The 23,955-nt window shown below is 45.4% G+C and overlaps 2 protein-coding genes across 3 annotated transcripts; one reads left to right on the top strand and one right to left on the bottom strand.

Moving 5' to 3' along the window:
• Positions 1-612: 612 nt before the first annotated feature.
• On the bottom strand, positions 613-10,911 carry LOC308588698 (keratin, type I cytoskeletal 18-A-like). Its single transcript, XM_081197262.1, has 8 exons — positions 10,347-10,911; positions 8,280-8,362; positions 6,852-7,008; positions 5,184-5,348; positions 4,292-4,417; positions 2,450-2,670; positions 1,354-1,382; positions 613-787 (listed from the first exon to the last, which is right to left on the bottom strand). Exons 1-8 carry the CDS (start codon positions 10,728-10,730, stop codon positions 690-692), a joined length of 1,263 nt encoding a protein of 420 aa, XP_081053388.1. The 5' UTR covers positions 10,731-10,911; the 3' UTR covers positions 613-689.
• Positions 10,912-11,177: 266 nt separating this feature from the next.
• Positions 11,178-22,514, top strand: KRT8 (keratin 8). 2 transcript variants are annotated; one of them, XM_081197238.1, is made up of 9 exons: positions 11,178-11,615; positions 16,170-16,378; positions 16,601-16,661; positions 17,966-18,061; positions 18,293-18,457; positions 18,611-18,736; positions 20,186-20,406; positions 21,140-21,189; positions 22,249-22,514. In XM_081197238.1, the coding sequence occupies exons 1-9, from the start codon at positions 11,322-11,324 to the stop codon at positions 22,254-22,256; spliced, it is 1,230 nt and encodes a 409-aa protein (XP_081053364.1). In that variant the 5' UTR covers positions 11,178-11,321; the 3' UTR covers positions 22,257-22,514. The 2 variants fall into 2 exon arrangements, with proteins under 2 accessions (XP_081053364.1, XP_081053363.1); XM_081197237.1 differs by having other exon boundaries at positions 11,181-11,615; positions 22,278-22,514.
• Positions 22,515-23,955: the final 1,441 nt, after the last annotated feature.

Below are 23,955 nucleotides of genomic sequence, written 5' to 3'. Positions count from 1 at the left end.
GCAGCAATGTTTTCTTTTGAATTTTAATTTCTCCTCTTCCTAGGATCAGGATAATTTCTGGGCATGGGAAGGGTCAAGTCTGCAGATTTCACTCCCCATTCTTTTAGCAAATACAGGTCTGTCAATACTCCTAATGGAGAACTCTGCTGATACACCGCTAGGGCTGTATTCTCATGAGAGGTGATGTGTGTGAAATGTGATTTGAAGACTCGAGTAGGTCATGTAGCAAGCCTGTGTTGCCAAGGTTTAAGTAGTTAAAATCAGCAATGAATTACATGAGAAAGTCTACCATGGTGTTTGACAGTTCTGATGGCATAGACCCTCACTGCTGGTACTTCTGATGTGGTGGGGAAGCAACAGTCCTCTGAAAAGAAGTATAAAATCCCTTATCCTTTCAGCTTTTCAGGAATCAGTAAATGTGCACTTGCCTGTTCTCCATTGCTGCCATATGGAGCTCTAGCCTAGTAGATGAGGGACAACAGCACTTGTTCACTCTAATGCTAATGTGGTTTATGCAGGGTCCAACCTCTGTATTCCAGGTTGTATTTTAATATAGATTTTGACTAATCACAGTAAGCTGTGCAAGCAAATGTCATGACAGGATGTCCAGAGTTGCTAAACATTGTTTCTTTTATTCAGCAGTAAAAGGAACTTGATACAGGGATTAGCAAACACCACACTGGACAAGCCTACTGAATCACTTCCTCAGATCTCTGAGTCACCACTCGCCCATCCACAATTTCTTGTGTAGTGACCACCACCTTCTTAATGGTCTGTCTCCTGGTGTCTGCAAAAGAGGAATAAAGAGTAACTGGTTAGAGTGCGAAGCCTAGGATGGACTCGGGAGACTAGATCAGAGATCAAAAACTTGCTTTTTAAAAAAAGAAAAAAAGCCTGAAGACTGCCTTTTGACGCTGCTAAATGCAACCTCCACCTTGAGGACACCTGTGCAGCTTTTCAATTGAGACTGCAACTGCTGCTTGTCAATGAGAAACAGGGCTGGTTCCTAGGGTATACACTGGTAAATATGAGTTCAAGCTTTGTATGTGTGCATTACATCCTCTGATGCATAAAACTGACTTCCTGAAGATACTTGGGTACAGCCAACTGGCTTGATACAGCGCTGTGCTTGGAGCCCCTGTGCATGTTGAACAATTTACTCAGTTTAGCGTTCTTCACACCAAGCCACAGCCAAAAGAGTCCTGTTGGTAGAAAAGCAAACAAAGCCTGGGAGAGTGTTTGAATTGTGAGGCCGGGAGATCAACAAGCAGGTTTCAGGCAGACACAGACATGCAGAAGCAAGCAGCACTGTGCTAAGTAATGTCTACTGCTACATCATAGAGGAGAACTTACCTGCTTTGCCTGAGTTCTGCAACTCCCCTCTGAAAATACAAAACATGGCAGCCATTTGTTTGCTTCATCCTAGGACAATTTGCTTACTGTGATGGCTTCCTGCTACAGATTTGCTTACACACCTGTGCCACCGAACGCATTGCATTAGCTTCTACAGCCATATTTCCCATCTGCTGCCTTGTTTCCTCCAAAGTCAGTGGGGTTACTCAAGGGACTTAAATGATTGTTAGCAACCTTTCTACCACTCGTAGCCTGACAAAAATGAGGCTGCCAGCATCAGATGCCATGAGGGTTCCTGCATCTTTAGTAATGGTTTTAGAAAGTTTCACTAGTAAGACACCTTGTCACATCACATGGCTACAATGATAAGAGAAACAGCACCTGTGGGTTTTCCCCTTTATGCTGTTCTGAAAGATGCAAATGCCTTCCCATTCTATACCTGAAAACCACTTGTCTTAGCTAATGGCCTCCCCCATTCATGAAAAAGCAGAAACTGAGTTGGCCCCTCTGTCCCACAAGGCAGTCAGCTCAGAGACAGCTAAGTCAGTCATGTACTGGTTGCAGCTCTAGCTATATAACTGAAGGTTGTGATGGTTCAGACCTAATTAGAATGTAGATTTACTTAAACTTTTACTACCCTGACCTAGGGAAGAACAGCAAAGCACAAATGATTATAATGAAAGGAGGATAGAATTATTAACCTTATAACTTGATGCTATGCCCAATGTGAAGGTAGCTCCCGGTATATTTTTATTAGGAAGCAAGTTAAGTATTTTTAGATACATGCAGTGCTAGAAAAATTACATCCTATGGATAGATACATCACACAGAATTTTGACTGGATGGAGTGGCTGGCAAACTAGCAGATGTAGATTTCTGAAAACATGCCCCCCTACCGGTGTCATACTGTGAATCAAACTTGGTAGCATGGATCATACAGGAAAAACCAGCCAGAGAGCCAGGAATGGCTGCAGCTTCCTGTCAAATGTAGGTTGGGGAAGGGAAAGTGAGCCTGATGGAAGAACTCCAGGGACATTCAACAGGCATATGACCAAGAAGTACAAGGAAGGAAGTCAGGGGCATAACCCTTCGTTACCTGTCTGTTGCCCCCTCGATCAAGCTACGGTAGTGTTCAATCTCGTTCTCTAGCTTGGTCTTGAGGTCTAGCAGGGCCTCATAGTCTCGGGCCTGCCTCTCCAAGTCAGCGCGGCAGGCTGCCAGCTCATCTTGCAGCTTGGCGATGATATGGTTGAGATTGGTCATTTCATTTTGATAGTGCTCGCCTGTGTTCTTCAAGGTGTTCTCCAGCGTATCTATCTGCATCACAAAATGGTTTGGGCTTATGCAGTGAACAAAATTTGATACCCTAACTTTTATACAGAATTAGGCAAAAATGAGTGAATATTGGCCAGGACTCCACAAATTCTGTAAGAGCAGCTCTCTTAGTTTAATGAGTTTTAGATTTGTTCTTTCAACAGTAGTACCCTCATGTGTGTTGAAAAAAAACACACACAAAAAACAGCTTCTGAAGCTGAGCAGAGCTAGGTTGCTTTATTGATAGAGGAAGAAATCAACTATTCAGGTGGGGGAGTCAATATGTTCCATGAGGCGAACAAAAGTCTCTGGGGTGAATTTAAGTCTCTGGGAATTCCACCCTGTGCTTGTGCAGCTTTCAGCCATTGCCACACCTTTAAAGTTTAAATCATATTAAAATAGGCATCCGTGCCAAAACAAATGACATTTAATAGGCCCAGTCTGTAATATTTATGCAGCTTGGGGAGGTAGAGCTGGCGCTGCTTGTGAAGCGGAAGTAAGAAAAGCTGCATCCTTCATTCACCCACAGCTGGAGCAAGGAGCAGAAGTGTGTGTCCTTTCTTACAGTAGCATCTGTCACTCCTGGAGCCCAGCAACCACAGGTGTGAGAAGCCTGGGCTGACTCAACTTGAATAGGGTGCAGTGGCTGACCCAGAAAATGGATATGGAGGACAGAACTGTGTGCAGTGCATCACTGGTCCAGCACCCCTTAGCTAGCCGGCTAATAGATATTAGCAGCAATAGATCTCAAGCCAGCTCTGGGTGCTTGATAAGGCATTGGTCAAAGCAATCTTTCTCACTTCACTCTTCACTCCAAGTTGATTGGTCATAATAAAGGTACAGTGGTGCCTCGCAAGACGAAAAGAATCCGTTCTGTGATTCTCTTCGTCTAGCGGTTTTTTCGTCTTGCGAAGCAAGCCCATTGATGGATTAGCGCTATTAGCGGCTTTTAGCAGCTTATCGGCTTATCAGATCAGCTGATAAGCGGCTTAGTGGCTTAGAAAAAGGGGGGGGGGAACCAGCAGGAACTCGCAAGACATTGTCATCTTGCGAAGCAAGCCCATAGGAGATTCGTTTTGCGAAGCACCTCCAAAACGGAAAACTCTTTCGTCTAGCGAGTTTTCCGTCTTGCGAGGCATTCGTCTTGCGGGGCACCACTGTATTTTGCTTTGGGGGTCAGTTCCTTTAATTCTAAGTTCAACCCTTAGCTGTGCATTCTGATGTAACAGACCTCTTATTTGATGGATTTCATCTCTGAGGAAAAACTGTATCTAGAGTCACTGGGGTGCATTGGTTACAAGTGATGAATTAAGACCCTGGGTGGCCTTCGGGGAGTTCCCAACTCTCAACCTAACCTACCCCACAGGGTTGTTGTGAGAATAAAATGGGGAGGTGGGGAGAGCCATGGATGCCAGCTTGAGCTCTTTGCAAGGAAGGTGGGATAGAACTGCAATAATAAATGAATAATTTTGATACGCAGATGACTGACAAAGAGCACAACAGGAGACAACACTCCTGCTATAAAATAAGTAGTGGTACTTCTTCACTGCCTGTTGCGTGCTTATAATTTGCAGGAAGAAGTTATTCACTGCTCAGGAGAGCCTCTTATGACCCTTCTTCTTACCGTTTTCTGCAGAGTCTGGCGTTCAATCTCTATTCCCTGGAGCTGCCGACGAAGCTCTGTCAACTCGCTTTTGGCTTCTTCCAGTGCCTGGGCATGCACATCTGCTTCTTGAGACATGGAGTCAAACTGTAAGGGTGAACAGTAATGGCAAAGGGAAGTTAGAGTGGGGCAGAGAGCCATGCTCCCTCCTAGGGATGAAGCAATCTTGTTGGTTTCCAAACAGTTTTTCGATTTTCCAATCATCAGTTCTCCACATTTCCATGTCATTTTGTGATTATTGTTTTTTAAAGGTCCCTGCGAAAAAATTCATCAGCATTTTAGTGAGTTTCTCCTAATACACAAGTTTGTAGGCAAGTTCGCCTAATATACTCATTTTTGCACAGCAGCCTCCCCAAATACAATGATTTTCGGTACGTTCTTTCCACTGCTACCTGCCATTGAATGCATACTTTACCTTAGTACAGTGGAACCTTGGTTGTCGAACATATTCCATTCCGGAAGACCGTTCAACTTCTGAAACGTTTGACAACCGAGGTTCAATGGGCGATCAGCAAATTCCATTGCGAAAATGGAGAAATGCGCCTCGGAAGCCATTCAACTTCCGAGGCACGTTCAAAACAAGCATTCGCTTCCAGGTTTTTGGCGTTTGGGTTCTGAATTGTTCGGCTTCCGAGACGCTCAAAAACCGAGGTTCCACTGTATTTGCATTCCTGCTTGGCTGGAGAATGGCATTGCAAAATTCAGAGAAGTGTGAATTCTGAACAGTGGCTGGGTTTCAAGTTTGCATATTGTTTTGTGAAAAAAGTGAATTAGGTAGATTTGCCTTTAAATGTGAACTCAACCAATTTTCTGTCCCGTCCCTGCTCTTCCCCTTCCCTAGCTTCCTCCTCACCTTGGTTTTGTACAAGTCCTCAGCCTCGGAACGGCTCTGCTCAGCCATTTTCTCATACTGGTTGCGGATCTCAGCGATGGTCTCGCTCAGGTCATGTTTCTGTGGATTATCCACCTGCACCGTTATGTCAGATTTGGCGATCAGAGCATTGAGAGCCTCTACTTCCTGCAGACCATGCAGAAAGGGAGAAAGCCTGTTAGGGGGCAGAGGTCAATATGGCCTTTGGGGGGAAGCATTTGTCTCCACAGAGAAGCCTGAAGTATATGTATACTTTCCTATTGTTTACTACTGTCTCATCTCCCTTCTATTTTAAGAGTTTAAATTGTAAGTACCACACTGCCAGGTGTCCCCACATATTTTTCTCAGAACATGCTTCCAAGGGATCTAGAGACCTTACTTATTATTCTTATTATTCTTATGTATTACATGCTTTTTATATTGGAATTTTATGTTGTGAAAAGCCCTGAAATTGATGGATAAAGGGTGGTATAATACTACTACTACTACTAATAATAATAATAATAAATAATAATAATAATAATAATAATAATAATAATAATAATAATAATAATAATAATAATAATAATACCAATAATACTACTACTATTAATAATAATAACATTGTGTCTGCAGTGTGAGATATTTCTCAGCTGTATCTGTTGTAACAATGGATGCTAGTCTGGACTTTTTACATGGTTTATTACTGCAGATCATGGCATCAGTGCAGCTGTCATAGCTTTAATATAAAATATACCCCTCAACAAACTATGCACAACTCTGGTACCAGCTCCTATCTTAGACATGACCTAATAGGGGTAGCAGACAGTTTTACTGTAAAGATCAGCATACTGATCTCTAGTTTCCAGAAAAGTTTAATCATCACCCTCCCATAAGAAGGAACTGGATTTCACATGGGCAACAAAGTCTTCTTTCAAAAGTAAATTATTCAGGAAATGTATAGGTAACTTGTTGGTTATCCCAAACTAATGTTGTGACCACACAGTTTCAAACTTATCTCAAGACACAAACTTGCAGGAAATAAACAATGCTTCAAAGGGTTTAAGGTGTCAGATTATTCACTCACTCGGTTGGCTCAAAATAGTATTTGAACCCCAGATTTTTAGTGGTTAGGTAGGTCACACAACAGGCCCTCCTTTTTGCTCTACACAACAGGCCCTCCTTTTTGCTCTACAATCTCAAGGATCATCCTTGTGCTTTGCTTAATCACTGCTTGGGGGAGAGATACTATTGGCTTGTTGATGTAGGATCCTGAAGGGGAGATCTTAACTCTGATGGAAGGTACAGTTATCTATCCCTGACTTGTGCTCCACTTATGACCAGATCGGGTGTACTCACTCTCCATGTTTAAGTAGGGCCTTTATTTTACTCTCATAATTAAGGTGTGTATGAACCGTAGGGCTTGTTGCCTGCATAGTTGTAGCCTGAAGCAGCATCTTTCATTCCATGTAAGCTTTCTTTATTCCTCTGGTGTGTGTGTGAATGTCGTTATTGGCTATTATTATTATTAGGATAAGGGCAAGCATGTATTTACTATGGACACACATACTGACTACATGGGAAATATTCCAATCCTCTCAGAGCTGTGTGTTGAATACGTGGGGATGGACACACAGGTGGGTTCAGACGCAGCCCTCGCCATACTGTTACCTCATGGTGGCTTTTGCGCAAGTGAGCCAGCTCCTCTCTGAGGGACTCCAGTTCCCCTTCCAACTTCAAGCGGGAATAGTTGGTGTCATCAATCATTTTGCGCAACCCATGTGTGTCCTTTTGCACGCTGTCACACATAGCCTGCTCTGCATCCAGTCTGGAAGAAGGGAAGGAGGAAACAAGAAACAAATGAACAAACAAGTTGCAAGGCTGAAACCAAGTGCAAGTAATGGAACAGACTTTCACTTAACCTTTTAGACCTGGGTGTAAATCATGCTCAGGTATTTTCCCAGACCACTTCCACATTTGGGGGTGAGGGTTAACATGATTTAAATATTGATATTAGTATTTTAATATTTTAATCTATTTTCATGGCCATTGGGATATAGCTGGTACTCTGTTGTCTCATCTGGCTCTGGTCTGGGTGTAGGATGAGATGCATGTCTCTCTCAAAAATTTAGCAGCAGCTTTTCAAACCTTTCTTGACTGCCACTTTCCTTTATATATATATATAAAGAAGGCTCACAGGTTCACATAGTCATATGGCTTATATGTGTATGTTTTAAAGCAAATGTTAAATTTCTATCCCATCATTCAGCTATGAAATCTCAAAGTAGTTCATGTGATAAAAGCCAACTACAAAGAATAAAAACACCAATCAATCAATATAAAACTGACAAGGAACAAGAATCCAACAAACACCACTCCCCTCCTATTGAGTCAGACCACTCGTCCATTTAGCGACACTGACTGTCAACAACTTCCTGGTGTTTTAAGCAGAAGGCATTCCTAGCCCCTCCCTGGAGATGCCAGGGAGTGAACCTGGGACATGGTGGCTCCAAGCCACATATAATCGAATTTACAGAATTTATCGTGAGGTGCAGCATAGCTGAAGAAAGAGATGAGTAAATAAGGTGCAGGAAGGATGTCAGGGTTGGAGGTCATGAATAGAGGTCCCAAGGAACAGACAATTAGCCATGTACAGAACAGAGATTCTATCCTCATGACCCAGGTATCTTTTACAGGCAATGCCAATCATACGGACTAGAAACATTAACAAATTTGCAGTTGTGTGTCAAATATTAATTTCAATGTAGAACCTCAAGAACTGCGCTAGTAAAATTCCTCCACAAAAAGTAACATATGCTAAAAGTGTGATAGCCAGTTAACACTGAAGAGTGTTAAATTAATTGATTAGAAAGTGAGAATGTTTCACTTTGAACCTGTGAGAAAGCAACATTTTCAAGGGATCCCAGTTTTTATTTTTGAATCTTCTTTGGCATATGGAATTCAACACGCAAACACCCCAAGAGATTTCATTGTGATTTCTCCTGACATTTAGGTGTCTGGAGTAGAATTATACACTCTTTCCACAGGCCTGCTTTTATGGTACAGTTTTTGTAAAAGTTTGTAAACAAAACAACTTACTTATGCTTGAAGTCATCAGCTGCCAACCTGGCATTATCGATTTGCAGAAGCAGCTTAACATTGTCCAAATTGAGGTCTTCCACCTGACATGGGAAGGAGCAGTTGTATATCAGTAATGCATGTACAACACAATCCTATGCAAAAATCCCACCGTGTTCAAATAGGTTTGCATCAATCCCATATTCTCGGCTCCTGTTGAAAATCAGCTGCACCTAGAGGGTTGCAGTCTGGATAATCAAATGTGTTTGCAAAGCAAATGAACATATTTGTTTTCATGTGCATGGCAGACATGTTCTTTGAACCACTGCATTTGGTTATACAAAATAAAATCTAGGTTCTGATGGCTGCAATGTTTGCTTTGTGCTATCCAGAGTAGGCCATTTATGAGACTCCATTGTGTTGATGTGTAACTTGTTGGAATTAAAATCTGAATGACTGAATCTTCAATTCAGTGTTCCTGTTCTGTCATATACCACTACATCAATAAGATGTGTTGTTGTTGTTTTTTCTACAGGCTGGGTGTATCCTAGTTGGATCATGTTCCATGTGATTCCCTGTCAAACATTGTGTTTCAGGAGAGCCCTTCCTCCTTTTTCTTTTAAACTGATGTGAACCACTTTGGGAGTCAATGTCTGAACAGTGGGATAAGAACATAATAACTCAACACACAAACTACCCCTCATTTTGAGCCACTCTGGTGTATTATGGGTGGACTAGCCCTTGCAAACCAGCTATAAAAAGCTGATGAGCTGCTAGCCAATGCTCAGCTCTGTGAAAGAATCTACCTGGTTAGATGCTACACATCTCAGCACCTTTCAACCCTGGCGTTACAAGAACATGCTGAAAACCAGTTGGGCAGAAATGTAGATTCCACTAGGTGGTCAAACAGGTAATCCAAGGATATTAGCCTGAAAAGAAAGCTACACCTACCAAACCAAGGGCTTGGATTTCCAGCTACACTCAGCTTTTCAAATATGAGCTTACAACAGGGAAACAATTGGAGTTGTATGCCTCACTATGAAACGAATACATTACAGCTGTGCTTTCTTTTTTGCGGGGGGAGGCAGGTGTTAGATAGGGGAGGATTAGGTGATTTTTTCCAAGGAAGTTATTACATCCCCACATTTTGGGAGTGTCTGGATCCTCCTTTGTTTGGACATGCAAGCATCCCGTACAAGGAAGAAAAGAAAGTCTATCAAGAAGGGGTTTTATTTCCATACAATTCTTACAGAAAGCGAGTGAGGGAATAAGCTTGTATTTTTAACCAGACTGTTGCTAAACTGTCAAGAGAAAACAGGATCAAAAAGTTATATGGGTGTGGAGAGGCTGCTTGGTTGCTTTCTGGAAAAGCTGGGAAAACATTTAGACTGCACACACGCGCACACAACACTTTATTCTAGAATCCAAAGTGCATCTCCTCCAATTTAGTATTTAGCAATTCCATATGCTTTTCATTGGTGTTTATATGGATTATGGCAATACCATGTACATGAAGTGCTCTGTGGCACTTTTAAAACACTGGAAGATAGGAAAATAATATATCCATATTGCAAATAGGTTTAGGGCTGAGTCTGGCTCCTTTGCCCCAGTTCTCCTCCAGTTCTGCTTTCCACCATTCTCTCTAGGCCTTCAACCTGTATTAGGTCAATGTGTCCCCTTGGCCACTGACTCTACTCGCCCAGTTTCTGACCTTTCTATCCATGCCTTTATCGTTTGCACTTGCCCTCTTGCTCATTTGCCTGAATCGCCTGGATTTACCAGCAGTACAAACACTCGGGCAGCAAAACGCTAGCAATGCACGCTTTCCAGCGAGTTCCATTGATCATAGTGGGGAAGAAAACGTGCGTGGAACGAACCGTGGCCTTGGTGGGCGTAGCTGTGTTGGGGTCCTATGAAGTGCTGGAATGATCTGCAGATAACCATCCGTACCTGGAGATGAAGAATCACCTGAAAGGTGCTCTAGTATCCTCTCTCGCCAAGCCCACCAGCGTTTTGCGTCCCCTCCGCTCGCATCCCTTTCCCACCTGCCAGGTGTTTCACCCCGTCCCTTTCAGCCGCGCCCCTCACCTGCTTGCGCAGCTCGGCCAGGGGCCTTTCGCAGGCTTCCCAGTCTTTCTGGCCGATGGCGCCGGCCTTGCGCGCTCGGATGGCGGCGATCTCCTCCTCGAGGGCTCGGTTGGCCACCTCCAGCCCGCGCACCCGCTGCAGGTAGCCGGCCAGGCGCTCGTTCAAGCCCTGCAGCGCCTCCTGCTGCCGGCCCGGGCCCAGCCAGGCGGGAGCCACATCCGCGCTGGCCCTCGCCGCCGGGAGCGCCGCGTGCAGCCGGGACAACGAGAACCAGGAGTCCGAACCGCTGGAGCTGCCGCGCACGGAGCCCGCGGAAGAAGCCGGATAGAAGCGCCCCGAGGCCGCGGACAGGGAGCCGCTGCGCGGACGAGAATAGAACGACATCGCGCCACCTGGCGCGCTGGGCGCCCGCACCGGCCCGTTATATCCTCCAGGATGCTCATTTGCATGCCCAGGTAGCGGCCAGCCAATGGGAGAGAGCCTAGCTGCCACATTGGTAGAAGAGAATCCGTTTGCATAAGCCTCCTTTGTTTGCACGAAGGATTGGGGTTTTTTTGGGCGGGGGGCTTTGGCACAAACTTTGGGCAGCCTTTCAGGCGCTCGTCTTGGACCGCCGTAATAATCTCAAATGAGAAGGACCAAAGGGGCGGAGCTATGCAAACAAGTGGAACGCACTCGTAGACTGAGCTGGCTTTAGCGGTGTCGTGCGATTGGCCGAGCGAGGCGATAGGGGCGCGGCTATGTTAATCAGGGTGCAACTCTAAGCGCAAATTGATGTGCAAATATGCCATCACGCTCCACGTTACGTGAAGCCCTGGAAAGGGGGAGGGGGCGCTGATATGCCAATAAAGTGCCCAGGTGTGCAAGGGGCGGGGCCTTCTGCATCTCCCCTGCTATTAAGCTCGGCCCAGGTACTGAACACCTGTATTCCTCTTGTCCTTGTCCTTGGAGAGCCAGCGCTGCAGCCCGCGCACCATGAGCACCAGTTACCCTCGCCCGGGGAGCCTGAGCTTTAGCAGCCGCTCCCACGGCTCCCTCTCCAACCGGGGCTCTTTGTACCGGGCCAGCCCGGGGAGCTTCCAGCCGGGGCTCTTCCGACTAGGATCCACTTCCAGCGCCTTCCCCGGCTCTCCCCTGTCCGCCTCGCCCGCTTTCCTTCTCTCCTCGCTGCCCACTTTGGAGATCGACCCTAAACTGCACCAGATCCGGACGGAGGAGAAGGAGCAGATCAAAGGGCTCAACAATCAGTTCGCCTCCTTCATCGACAAGGTGCAACCCGGATGCGCGCGTGGGGCGGGACGTTGCTCTGGGGTGGGGGGTGCGAGAGAGGGGGGGAAAGGGTGTTGGTTGTGCCTATTGAAATGAACATGCCCAAGTTAGTGTAGACCCATTGAAACGGAGGGCTGAGTCAAACTTAATTTACTACCACTCAGAGAGATTGCCCCTTTGCGCAGGCAATGCTGCTCCAATCAGAGTGGAGAATACGGAGACGGAAGCATTTATGGATGTTCCAAGTTCGTGTCAACTTGTATTCAGGTGTTGAAGTTATGGGACCCTGTTGTTAACATCTGTCCTTGTTGTTATCACTACGCAGAGCCCAAACCTCTGCCAGGCACAGTTTCAATAGAAGTTAACATAACGCTGGCAATTACTTGCAGTTACTCCCACTAGGTAAAGTTTGGAACACACACAAAAAGGGTCTTTCACGCTCATCCCCAGTGCATTTATTTATTCACAGCGCAACAAAAAGCATAGCTCCAAAGAGGAGAAAAACCTTTAAAAACCAACAACACAAAACTTGATAAATTTATTTCCATAGGTGCTTCCTTCTAGAAACCACTAGAGATGGTGCAAGTCAGAGGATGCAAAGGAGATGCTTGATAAGAGTACGTGTTTTCCCTAATGGGGCAAATAATAGCTTTGGAGAGATAAGGCTTTATATTGGCTGAGGCTGCAGTCTTGTACCTGAAAATAAGCTGCATTGGGAACAGTGTTATTTCTGAGTAGATGTGTACAAGATTGCACTGCAGATGTTTCAGGGTAAGCTGTTAAAACTCAGGTCTCCCTGAACTGTGATCCCAGTGTGACGTGGGTTCTCCACACAGCTAGCTTTTAAAAGCTTTAAAGAGATGGGAGATATGATCAGAGATCTCCAGAGTATGATCTACTTTGGCTGTGAGTCAAATACTGCATTATTTGACTAGCAGACTTTTCAAGGCCTCTTTCCAAGATTATATTATAAATTGGCGATTCCAGGAATTGGACTTTCATGGAAAGTATTACATACACTCTGTTTATATATAGGGAATGGAGTTAGATGTATACCCAAGTCTAGAACATTGAACTAACACATGTTCACATGACTGTCGCAATAAAGATGGACAAAGGGGGTGGAGGAAGAATTTTTCATCCTTCAATAAATATATACTGAAAGGGTGTTTGGGAAAACTGTGCTACATATCACACCACCAGACAAATATGATGCTCATATCACTAACAAAGGGTTTTCCAACATCCCAATTTCCCCAAACTAAGGTGGTGTGTGTGTGTGTGTGTGTGTGTGTGTGTGTGTGTTCATCTTAATCATCCATGTTGTTCAATCTTACTGTAAACTGAGGAGTAGGTGAAACTTAAGTTGTTTGCTTAAAATAAAAGATCAAGCTCTTTATTCTGGGACCAGGAAGTAAAACAAGATCTGATGTAATTGTGAATTGTAGAATGTGGATGTGCAGGTTCTAAAAGGAATATGGATCTCAAAACTGATAGTCAGTTTACTAAAGCTTCCCAAGGTGTGAGCTACAGGAAATTGTGCAAAAGTATTTCTTTCATATACACACTCACTATAAATTGATCATTTTAATCTAATATGGATTCCCCCCCCCTCCACAAAAATGTTCTGTACTTTAGTGCAATTCAATAAGTGTCTATACAGAAGTCGCAATTAATTCAATGGGGCTCATTTTCAGATACATAATTTCGGCCTCAGTTGTATGTTAGTCTGCGTGTGCATGTGTGTGTGCTGGGGGAGGGGTTTCTTTTCAATCTAATAAAATACTGTCTTTAAAAACTATTTATTTTGAAACTACAAACCAGCTCTAGGACACACCGCTTAAATAACGTTAATGAATTTTGCAGTCCAGAAACTTCCAGTTTCTAACAGGCACGCTGTCCACAGAAACATTTCACAAATTTGTTTTAGGTAGCTGCATATACACCATACATTGAAAGCACCCAGCTTCCTCCCAATACTACTGGGAACTGTAGTTTTCCAAGGGTGCTGGTAATTGTAGCTCTGTGAGAAGTAAACTACAATACATTGTTTGGGGGACGTCATGTGCTTTAGATGTGTGGTGTGTACACAGCTGTTATTTGGAGGATAGCCACACCTGTGAGGGATGCTGTATATGTATCAAAATTCCTACAGAGCAGCCAAAGATGCAAATGCTGCATTGTGTAGGAGACAAAATTTATCCCTCCTACATAGTAAGCTATTCTTGCCAACCTTCCCAGCTATTAAAGATGCAGGATGCCTGTCTGTACTCTCCTTAGCCAGTGAACATCCTACATGTTCGCTTGTGCTGAGAGACAGTAGCCATTTGTTGCATTCAGCAGTCCAAAATATGTGAGGGATCATTGCATGACATGGATTCACACCAAACCCACCGTGCAAATCAATGCAGACATTTTGAAGGCACAAAGCAGCCTCCGAAAGCTGCTTCTGAAATATCCCTAAGCATGGTACCTGAAAAAGTGAGCTCTTTGGATAGGTGTTGGAGTCCTCTACTATGGCTCAATGGATTGCTTATTTTACTAAAACTGTGTGTTGCAAGACAGTTAAATGAAGGCTCCAATCCTACTTCTAATGTAATGCGTCATAACAATGAAACAAAGATGATTTGCGCCCCCTGGTGGACAGATGTGTCAAATGCTAGTTCTTGGTTTTCCTGAAATGTTTCACTAAAGTACCACCACCGTTTCAATTCGTAGAGCTAGCTTACTTCACACTCCTCCTTCTGATACAGAATCCTGATTTCGAGGAGTGGGTGCACGGTGATTTTGCCCCTACTCCATGTCTCTAAATCTTTCCCCGAAAAGGGGAGACGACAAAGGGGAGGGCACATTTCCCAGCAATCCCAAATCCGAGGAGTTGGGGGCAGAAACTAGAAATCTCTTCTCAACTGTTTATGCCAGGGGTTGTCAACCTTGTCTCTACTGCCCACAAGTGGGCATTTCAGGATTCTAGGGGGCGGTAGGGGGTTCTATGGCACAAGATGAATCCTCCTTCCATCGAGCACTGGTGGGCGGTAAGGAAATTTTACCATCAAGAAAGATGCAATATTGGGCGGTAGGTATAAAAAGGTTGACTACCCCTGGTTTATGCAGTATCACATAGTACTGAAACATTTTGAATTAGAAGACTGAAGGCATTGGTCTTTCTCTAATTCCTATATTCAGGCATGAGTGCTGTTGCTTATGTCACCCATGCAGAAGAGAGAAGTAACAGCAAACCTAAGTATGGCTGCCTAAGCCACTCCTGTTTAGTCTCCATTTGGGGTGCTCTCACCACTGTTTTGGGAAGAGGTATACACACAACATGAGCCACAATCCATATCTATCCTGTTAAAGGTAAAGGGACCCCTGACCATTAGGTCCAGTCGTGACCGACTCTGGGGTTGCAGCGCTCATCTCGCTTTATTGGGAGCCGGCGTACAGCTTCCAGGTCATGTGGCCAGCATGACTAAGCTGCTTCTGGCAAACCAGAGCAGTGCACGGAAATGCCGTTTAACTTCCCGCCGGAGCAGTACCTATTTATCTACTTGCACTTTGAGGTGCTTTCGAACTGCTAGGTTGGCAGGAGCAGGGACCGAGCAACGGGAGCTCACCCCATTGCGGGGATTCAAACCGCCGACCTTCTGATCAGCAAGCCCTAGGCTCTATGGTTTAACCCACAGCACCACCCATGTCCATTTATCCTGTTGTTCCTTAGTAAATACTGTGTTTTGATGCCTCCCCTGCCCCAAACCTGCTTTGATCCAAATGAAGGAAAAGCAATGGTGTGGCCATGTGCACAGCTCAACACTAAAATGAGACTGACTAGTGTGGCAACACATTCTTTCTGTCCTGCTTTGCTCTAAAGGAATTGTAGAAATGAAGGCAATGGAGGGTTGGGGGCATCACACAGAAAATCTACCATTTCTCAGTCCTGTAAACGATTTGCATGTGAGTTAGTTTGTTTCAGTGGATTAAAAAAAAAGCAAGCAAGGATTTCAGGCAGGATGTGATGCAATGAATGAAAGTAAGTAGTCATTAGATTTCCTTCTGAATTGCCTGCCCTGTGGAATGCCCTCTCATCAGGTGTCAAGGAAATAAACAACTATCTGGCTTTTAGAAGACATCTGAAGGCAGCCCTGTTTAGGGAAGTTTTTAATGTCTGATGTTTTATTGTATTTTTAATATTTTGTTGGAAGCTGCCCAGAGTGCCTGGGGAAACCTGGCCAGATGGGTGGGGTATAAATAATAAATTTTATTTATTAATTATTATTATTATTATTATTATTATTATTATTATTATTATTATTATTATTATTATTGAAATGCACTGTATTTCTGAATGGTCATCTCATCAGAATGAATCAAACACAGAGCACATAGTGGGGGGGGGTTAGAAACCAGTCACAAATGGCCAGACAGAAGCATTGCCTGAGTAACCACTGAAAGGTGTGGTGGGATTCTGGACCCTGAACAAGACTGCTCAGGGCTCCCTGCCCCAGTGCCCATTTCATTTTATTATTTATTTATTTATTTATCCACCCACCCCCCCAGGTGCGAAAGTTAGAGCAACAGAACAAAGTGCTGGAGACACAGCTGAGGCTTCTGAAGGGCAAAGACCAGTACAAATCCAATGTGGGGCGCATCATGACGGCCCACAGCCAGCCTCTCAAGCAGCAAATTGATGCACTGAAACAGGACAAGGTGAAGCTGCAGAATGAGCTGGACCACATGCAGGCCTATCTGGATGAACTTAAAAGCAGGTGGGTTTGCGAGGTGCAAATGAGATGCATTTTAAATTGAGATCTTACATGCCTAGCAAGGCAGGAAGTGGCTTGCAGATACTTGGAAGAGGAGCTACAGGTGCTGTGGAGAAAGGAAAGAAAGCCTGGAGGGCAAGGGGGTTGGAAAACGGGGCATAGATGTTCAGTCTAAATTCCCTGTTTGCCAAGATCAAACAGCATCTCCTCTCCCTCTCTTTGTAGGTATGAAGATGAAATCAACCGGCGTAACCAACTTGAAAATGAATTTGTGCTTACCAAGAAGGTGGGTCTCGGAAGTGGAAAAAAATCTACACATAGAACTTGTAGGGCATAGGGTTCCAAGGCAGTTCTCCCTATTCTCTACACCCAGGATAGCAAGTGGGTGCCCTCAAGGGGTCCAAATCCCAAGATATACAGTGGTACCTCGGGTTACATACACTTCAGGTTACAGACTCCACTAACCCAGAAATAGTACCTCAGGTTAAGAACTTTGCTTCAGGATGAGAACATAAATCGTGCTCCGGCGGCACGGCAGCAGCAGGAGGCCCCATTAGCTAAAGTGGTGCTTCAGGTTAAGAACAGTTTCAGTTAAGTACAGATCACTGGAACGAATTAAGTACTTAACCTGAGGTACCACTGTATAAACCTCTTAGCAAAACACTCACCAGCCAAGGGTAGTCCAAACAAACCAAAGCGAAGAACAGGAAATCAGTCTAGGTTCAAACCATGATCCAGAGGCCAGGTCCAAGTTCACTGTTCAGCTAAGATATAACATAGCAAGGCAGGGGAACTGGAACCAGGAGCCAGAGACTTGTGCTGTTTCCAATTACCAAAAGGCTCAAGAGGGAGAATTTATGTACTCTGGCCTCCTAGAGCACACCCTAAGCACAGCTGGTGGCGGTGAAGGGATGTCAGGGATTTGTTACTCATGAGGAGATACCTTACTCACAAGTAATGGTACCGGCTCAACGGCAGACACAGGGCTCAGGAGCCACCTTGGAAGATAAAGGTGGTACAGTGGTACCTCAGGTTACATACGCTTCAGGTTACAGACTCCGCTAACCCGTAAATAATACCTCGGGTTAAGAACTTTGCTTCAGGATGAGAACAGAAATCGGGTGGCGGTGGCGCAGCAGGAGGCCCCATTAGCTAAAGTGGTGCTTCAGGTTAAGAACAGTTTCTGGTTAAAAACGGACCTCCAGAACGAATTAAGTACGTAACCAGAGGTACCACTGTATATAAAATGTAATAAATATAATTAATAAATAAAAGACTGCTGTTCAATCACTGCCATCTCCTGGTCCACCTTCCCCTGCATCTTGGCAGTTCAAAGGCCTCTCCAGATTCTACAAAGGCGCTCTGCTTTGCAGGAATGTCAGAGGGGAGATCTGGCATCCCTGCTCCCCCTTCCAAAGTGATTGAAGAGATCCCCTCTCCTCCAAGCCAGCTTCCCACAATTCACCCCTCTGCTCTGTTTCTTCTTCCTCTGTCAGAGCTGCCAACCCAATCCCGCTGCCGGGCTCATGACAGGTGAATCCTGTTCTGACCAAGGCATGGGATCTGCTGACTACTTCTCTCCTGTGACAGGACCTAGATGACATCTATGTGCAGAAAGTGGTTGTTGAGTCGAAGCTAGAGAGCACCTCCAATGAAATGAAATACCTCAACCAGCTCTTTGAAGAGGTGGGTGACACATGGGAGAAGAGTGGTGGGTGTGTTTGGTAGGGGTGAGTGGGAAGAGGGTGGGATTATTATCCCATCATCTGGATTGATGGCTCACAAGGAGTACTCAGAGGAGATGAGAAGGGCTTGGGCTTTGCTCCATGATTATGTTCTCCATCTGAGATGACCTGTCATCCCAACCTCATCAACAAGGTCATTATTTCTCTCTCTCTCTCTGCTCATCACACCCAGGAGACCCGGGAGTTGCAACCTCAGATCCAAAATGCAATGGTGACTGTGGAGATGGACAATAACCGGGAGTTGGAGATGAAGCATATAATTGATGAGGTGAAGGAGCAGTACCAGGCCATGGCTGCCAAAAGCCGTGATGAGACTGAACAGTGGTACAAGAACAAGGCGAGTAGCACATTTCCATCACGTGGAAGTGTGTGCATGCAGGCATGAAGAACATATATGCATATGGTTGAACATAACATTTTAAAGAGAATTGGCTGGTACCTGGATGAAGCTGTTGACTAAAACCTCCTGGTTCTTCTCTTTACCTTCCAGTGTGATGACATAGCAAGACAGACCCAGAAGAACCTTGAGGATCTGAAGAGAGCCAGAGGGCAGATTGCTGAGCTGACACGCTACGCCCAGCGTCTTAATGGGGAAATTGAGGCCCTGAAGAACCAGGTGAGCTGTCTCTGGGCAGAAAACGAGTCTTATTTAAACTATTGGTGAAAGCTGAGAGTTTACACTAACGGGAAATTAGACTGCACTCACATCCCCTTACACACTCTACCTCTCATTCCTGAGCCATTCAACCATTATATGATTGCATTTCACAGATAGGTTATACCTTAGGTCTGCAGGTAGCCTCAATCTTCATAAAGAAGTGGAACAGCTGGAAGGGGATGAGAAAGGGGTAATTTGGTCTTGAGGGGGGCATGCTTCATGGATCCACTTCATGTCCCCATTTCACATACACTGCTAAATGAAATGTGTGGCCCAGAAGGCCTTCAGCTGCTTCCAAAGGTCTACAGCCCAAACACTGATTCTTTTTGAAGGGTAACTTAGGCCACTTCCATATGACCTGCTAATTGAGCATTCATCCTCATTGGTTTGCATAAAGTTTGTGGGGAGGTTAGGTGACATGGGCTGTTCATTGAGTACAGTGGTACCTCTGGAACTTAATTTGTGGAACTTAATTTGTTCCAGAGGTCCATTCTTAACCTGAAATCGTTCTTAACCTGGGGTACCACTTTAGTAAAGGGGCCTCCTGCTGCCGCGGCGCTGCCAACGCACAATTTCTGTTCTCATCCTGAGGTAAAGTTCTTAACCTGAGGTACTACTTCCGGGTTGGCGGAGCCTGTAACCCGAAGTGTTGTAACCCAAGGTACCACTGTATTTATTATGATTCGTTTGCAGGGCACCACATCAAGCAATTCCCCCCCACACACACTTCTCAGTGCAAAAAGTCCCATTTTAATGGGTTTCCTGCACAAGGTACCAAATCCACTCTAATTGCACAACCTGAATTTTCCATCATGGGGTAGACTCCCACCCACAAAATAGCAACTTTCTGGGCATGACCTTAGTAATTTGTTATATTGAAAGAACTGTGGACACTTCGACTGTCTCTCTGTTCAGGTGAGATTCATTCACTTGCTGGTCAATTCATGTTGTGCAGTTTCCAACAGATTAGGAGGTCTTGTGCAACAAACCTGCTTCTCCAAAAGATCAGAGTCCCTGCAATAAAGACAAGTGACAGGGAAATGCACTGGAAGGGTAACACCTGCTTTGGCAACATCATCTAACCTCCTTGCAAACAAATCAGAACGGACGCTCGGTAAACAGGTCATCTGGAAATGCCCTGTATCCCCAAACTGAGGAACAGTGGAAGGGCTCGTTTTTGCCCAAGTTTTCTCAGCTCTTCCTTTGCTATTCAAATTGGCAGCTGGGGAAAATAGGACAAGCAGCCGCAGCCAAATTGGAGCAACCATGCAGCCCCAAAACAGGATCTTCCCCATCACGCTACAATAAGAGACAGGCCTTGCCTCCAGTTTCCTACTGTGGGCTTTCCCTGTGGCTTCCCACCATGGTGTTGGAGCCGTCTCACAGCTCCTCTCTCCTCCTGCCCAGCGAGCCAACCTGGAGAGTGCCGTGGCGCAGGCTGAAGAGCAAGGGGAGCAGGCTGTGCAGAGTGCCAAGGGTGCCATCCAAGACCTGGAGGAGGCTCTGAGGCGGGCCAAGCACGATATGGCTGGCAAGGTGCGAGAATACCAAGAGCTGGTGAATGTCAAGCTGGCCCTTGACATAGAAATTGCCACCTATCAGAAACTGCTGGAAGGAGAAGAGAACCGGTAAGCAAGGTCCTGTGGGCGGTAAGCAGTGTTAGTCCTGCTGAGAGAAGACTCGTTGAAGCTGATAGACATGAGTACCTTGGATCCATTCATTTCAGTGGGTCTGCTCTGAGTAGGATTTAGTTGTATGCAGCCCTAACTTTGGTGGAACTCGCCATGCATGGATGGGGCAGGTGGGAGGTTGGTGAATCAGTCGCTCTGCACCTGGACATCTAGGATTGGCTGTTCTGCGTGACATCACTATGCTGTCACATGGGAAGCTGCTTCTACAGAGTCAGACTGACAGTCTATCTAACTCAGTACTGCCTACACACCATGGGCCACAATCATGGTTTTGGAGGTTGTTTGCACTAATGGGTATGTGGCCACCCCATTCTGTCGGTCTGTGTCTATCATGCGCGCGCGCACACACACACAGAGGCATCCATGTTCCTCAGATGATCTGTGAAGATCAGTTGAGGGGGTGCATTAGCATCAGCCCCCCTCCTTTCATCAGATGCACAAACTGATTACCAGGAAGTGTGCTATATTTAACCCTAACAGGTGCTTTGCTCCACTCATCCCAGTTTTCTCTCTCTGCTTGTGTGTGTGTGTGTGTGTGTGTGTGTGTGTGTGTATTTGCCATTGCCAAAATCAGCAGGGGGTTGGGAGGTAAAAAAATAAATGTGGGGTGGGGGCACTTGAAATACTGAAACACCATTGTTCCATCACATGTTTTCCCCCCTTCTCTCAGGATGGGTGGCCAGGCTCCAAGTCAGCAGTTCAGTGCTATAGACAAACTAGGTAAGTGTATTTCCTACTCTGATTGAAGCTGTGCATGAAGTTCCCTAGAATAGTCCCAAGCCTGTGGTAAAAATGGGTGCTCATAAAATGGAGGCGGCTGGTAACTCCATCAATCTCTCCTGCCATCCTCTGGATTCTTCTGGTAACGCAGCAGCCCCATCCTTGCCAAACGGGTTCCCTTTGAGCTTTTCTAGGTTTCCTAAACGACTAAACAACAACAACAATTTTTTTGCTCTTGTCATCACTCCATTTTTCAAATATTTGTTGAATATTTGATATCTCCATTGGATACTGGAAGACATTCGATTTTAACATTTGGTATCTGGCAGTCTGATACTGATTACAGTTCTTGATAGTTGATTATGTGTCATGGTATTTGGCATTTGACAGGGAAGACTTTCCACCCAGTGTGTCTGCCATGATGTGGACCCAACTTAGTTAGTTGTTATCTTGAGGTCTCAGTATTTAAACTTTTACATGTGTTAGGTGAACAGAAAACAGTAGAAACATATTTTAAATGTAATCAAGAGATTTTGTCCATGCACACACCACAGAAGGCTCCAGAACACCTCAGTTTTCCTTATGCTTGTTTGGCCTGACTCTTGACCTTAATACTGAATGATGCCCCACAAGAAGCCAGAATTTCATGTAATATATTGGGTGCCTCCTATCATCTGCAGGGTTCTGCATCCTCCTTATAATTCCACCTCTGCTCAAGACCCTTTGGGTTCCTCAGAATGGTAACCTTGCTCAGTCTCCATTAGTGCAAAATATATTGGTCCTGTTTCTGGTTCTATATCTGGGTCTGGGTCTCTCTCTCTCTCTCTCTCTCTCTCTCTCTCTCTCTCTCTCTCTCGTGTGTGTGTGTGTGTGTGTGTGTGCAAATTCATGGAAATCACTCGCTTAGTGCAAATGGCCAGTTGGCCTTCTGGCTCCTGGACCTGCTGCTAACTTGCTTGAATGGCGTTTCTAGCTGCCTCCTCTTTCCCAAATCACTTTGGGGGGGTCAAATCGGGAGTCTCTTGCTTAAAGCCATCCTTCTTTGATCTCTTGACCCAGATTTCTAAATCCATCCATTGCTTATGCAGCTGGGCTCCTGACACAGGGGATGGCGCTGCCTGCCCACAACATGGCACCTGGGGGGACTTCTTTGACCAACAACAACTCCCTGAAGAGGCCCTTGCTCATCAAAACCATCGAGACCAAGGATGGGAAGATCCTCTCTGAGGCCAGTCACTTCTCAGAAAAGTAGCCGAAGCAGAACAAGCCAAAGGGGCAATCAGGCCCCAGTGCTTAAAAATAAATGAGTGTTTTAAAGCCTTCTACAGATCCTTGTTTTCTTTACTTGTCCACACAGTGGGTCTATTTCCTCTCTAAGCCATCATAGGCAGGCCAGAACCCACTGCTGGTAAACTGGTGTGAGTGATGCATTCCTTTGACACAGGGATGGGGGACCTGCAGCCCTCCAGAGCAGGCTTCCTCACCCTCGGCCCTCCAGATGTTTTTGGCCTACAACTCCCATGATCCCTAGCTAGCAGGACCAATGGTCAGGGATGATGGAACTGTAGTCTGAAAACATCTGGAGGGCTGAGGTTGAGGAGGCCTGCTCCAGAGGTTGACGAACAACAACTCTCATCAGCCCAGCAGCATGACCAGCATTCAAGGATGCTGGGAGTTGTAGTGTCGCAAACATCTGGAGAACCAAAGTTTCCCCCATCCCTGGTTCAATTCCATCAATATTATCCTCAGCTACACCAAGTTTTTTGCATGAGTCCTGACAGCAGCTCCAGGCATTTGGTCCCTAATCTTCCATTTTTGCCCATGCGTCATATAGGTTTATTTTTTGCTTGCGGAGAAGCGGGAGGTTCTGATCTCCCTAGATAAAGTGTACAACAGTGGATACTGGACATTTTGCATCCAGGATGATGGCTTTTTCTTGGATGCTGAACAAGACTGAATTCCTGTCTTATCCTGGCCAATCCTGAGCATCTGGCTTTGCTAGTCATTCCTTCACTCCCTTGTTATGCTAGAGAGGACTGGCCCAACCCTTTGGGTTTTGTTGAAGAAACAATTGTCATTGTTTGCCCTTAAAAGGCAAGCTGGTACTTTTGTAGACAAGAGTGGGGCATAACTTATGTCTTTTAGAGAAGAGGGATAATGTTCCTAGGGGAGAAGCATCATGGTAGCCTACAGTTTGAAAGTTCAGATGCATTTGGGGTGGGAGGAGGTAGCCTGATGTGCAATGGATAAAATGCTTGGAATGGCCTTCTCGTCTTTTCTGAGCAGAGGCTCTGCCACTTTCGTGTTCTGAAGAGAATCCAGTACAACACTGAAGCTACAGAAAGAAAAGCAGGAATGCAGTTCAGAGCTCTTTGTACCGAAACTTCTGCAACCATCCACAAGGTGGATGGGTTAATGGGGATGGGATGGAGCATGACCCTTAAGGGATCCTACTGAGAAGGGTTTGAATCTTGTAAATCGTGCTCCAAGAGGGATAGGAACAAAAACAGCTGCCTTGTACAAAGTCAGACCACTGGTTCATCCAGCTCAATATTGTCTACACTGCCCTGGCAGCAGCTTCAGGATTTCAGACAGGGTACATTCCCAGCCCTATCTGGAGATGCTGGGGATTGTACCTGTGACCTTCTGCATGCTAAACAGATGTTCCACCACCGAGCTACAGAGCAGGAGAACCTAGGAACACTCAGGTCCTGCTTGTGGGCTTCCTGTAGGCATTTGGTTGACCGCTGTGAGAGTAGGATGCTG

Source organism: Podarcis bocagei, assembly GCF_964188305.1.
Source record: "Podarcis bocagei genome assembly, chromosome: 1".
NCBI classification, from domain to species: Eukaryota; Metazoa; Chordata; class Lepidosauria; order Squamata; family Lacertidae; genus Podarcis; species Podarcis bocagei.
The sequence above is the reverse complement of the archived record's forward strand: the minus strand, read 5'-3'. Positions and strand labels throughout refer to the sequence as shown.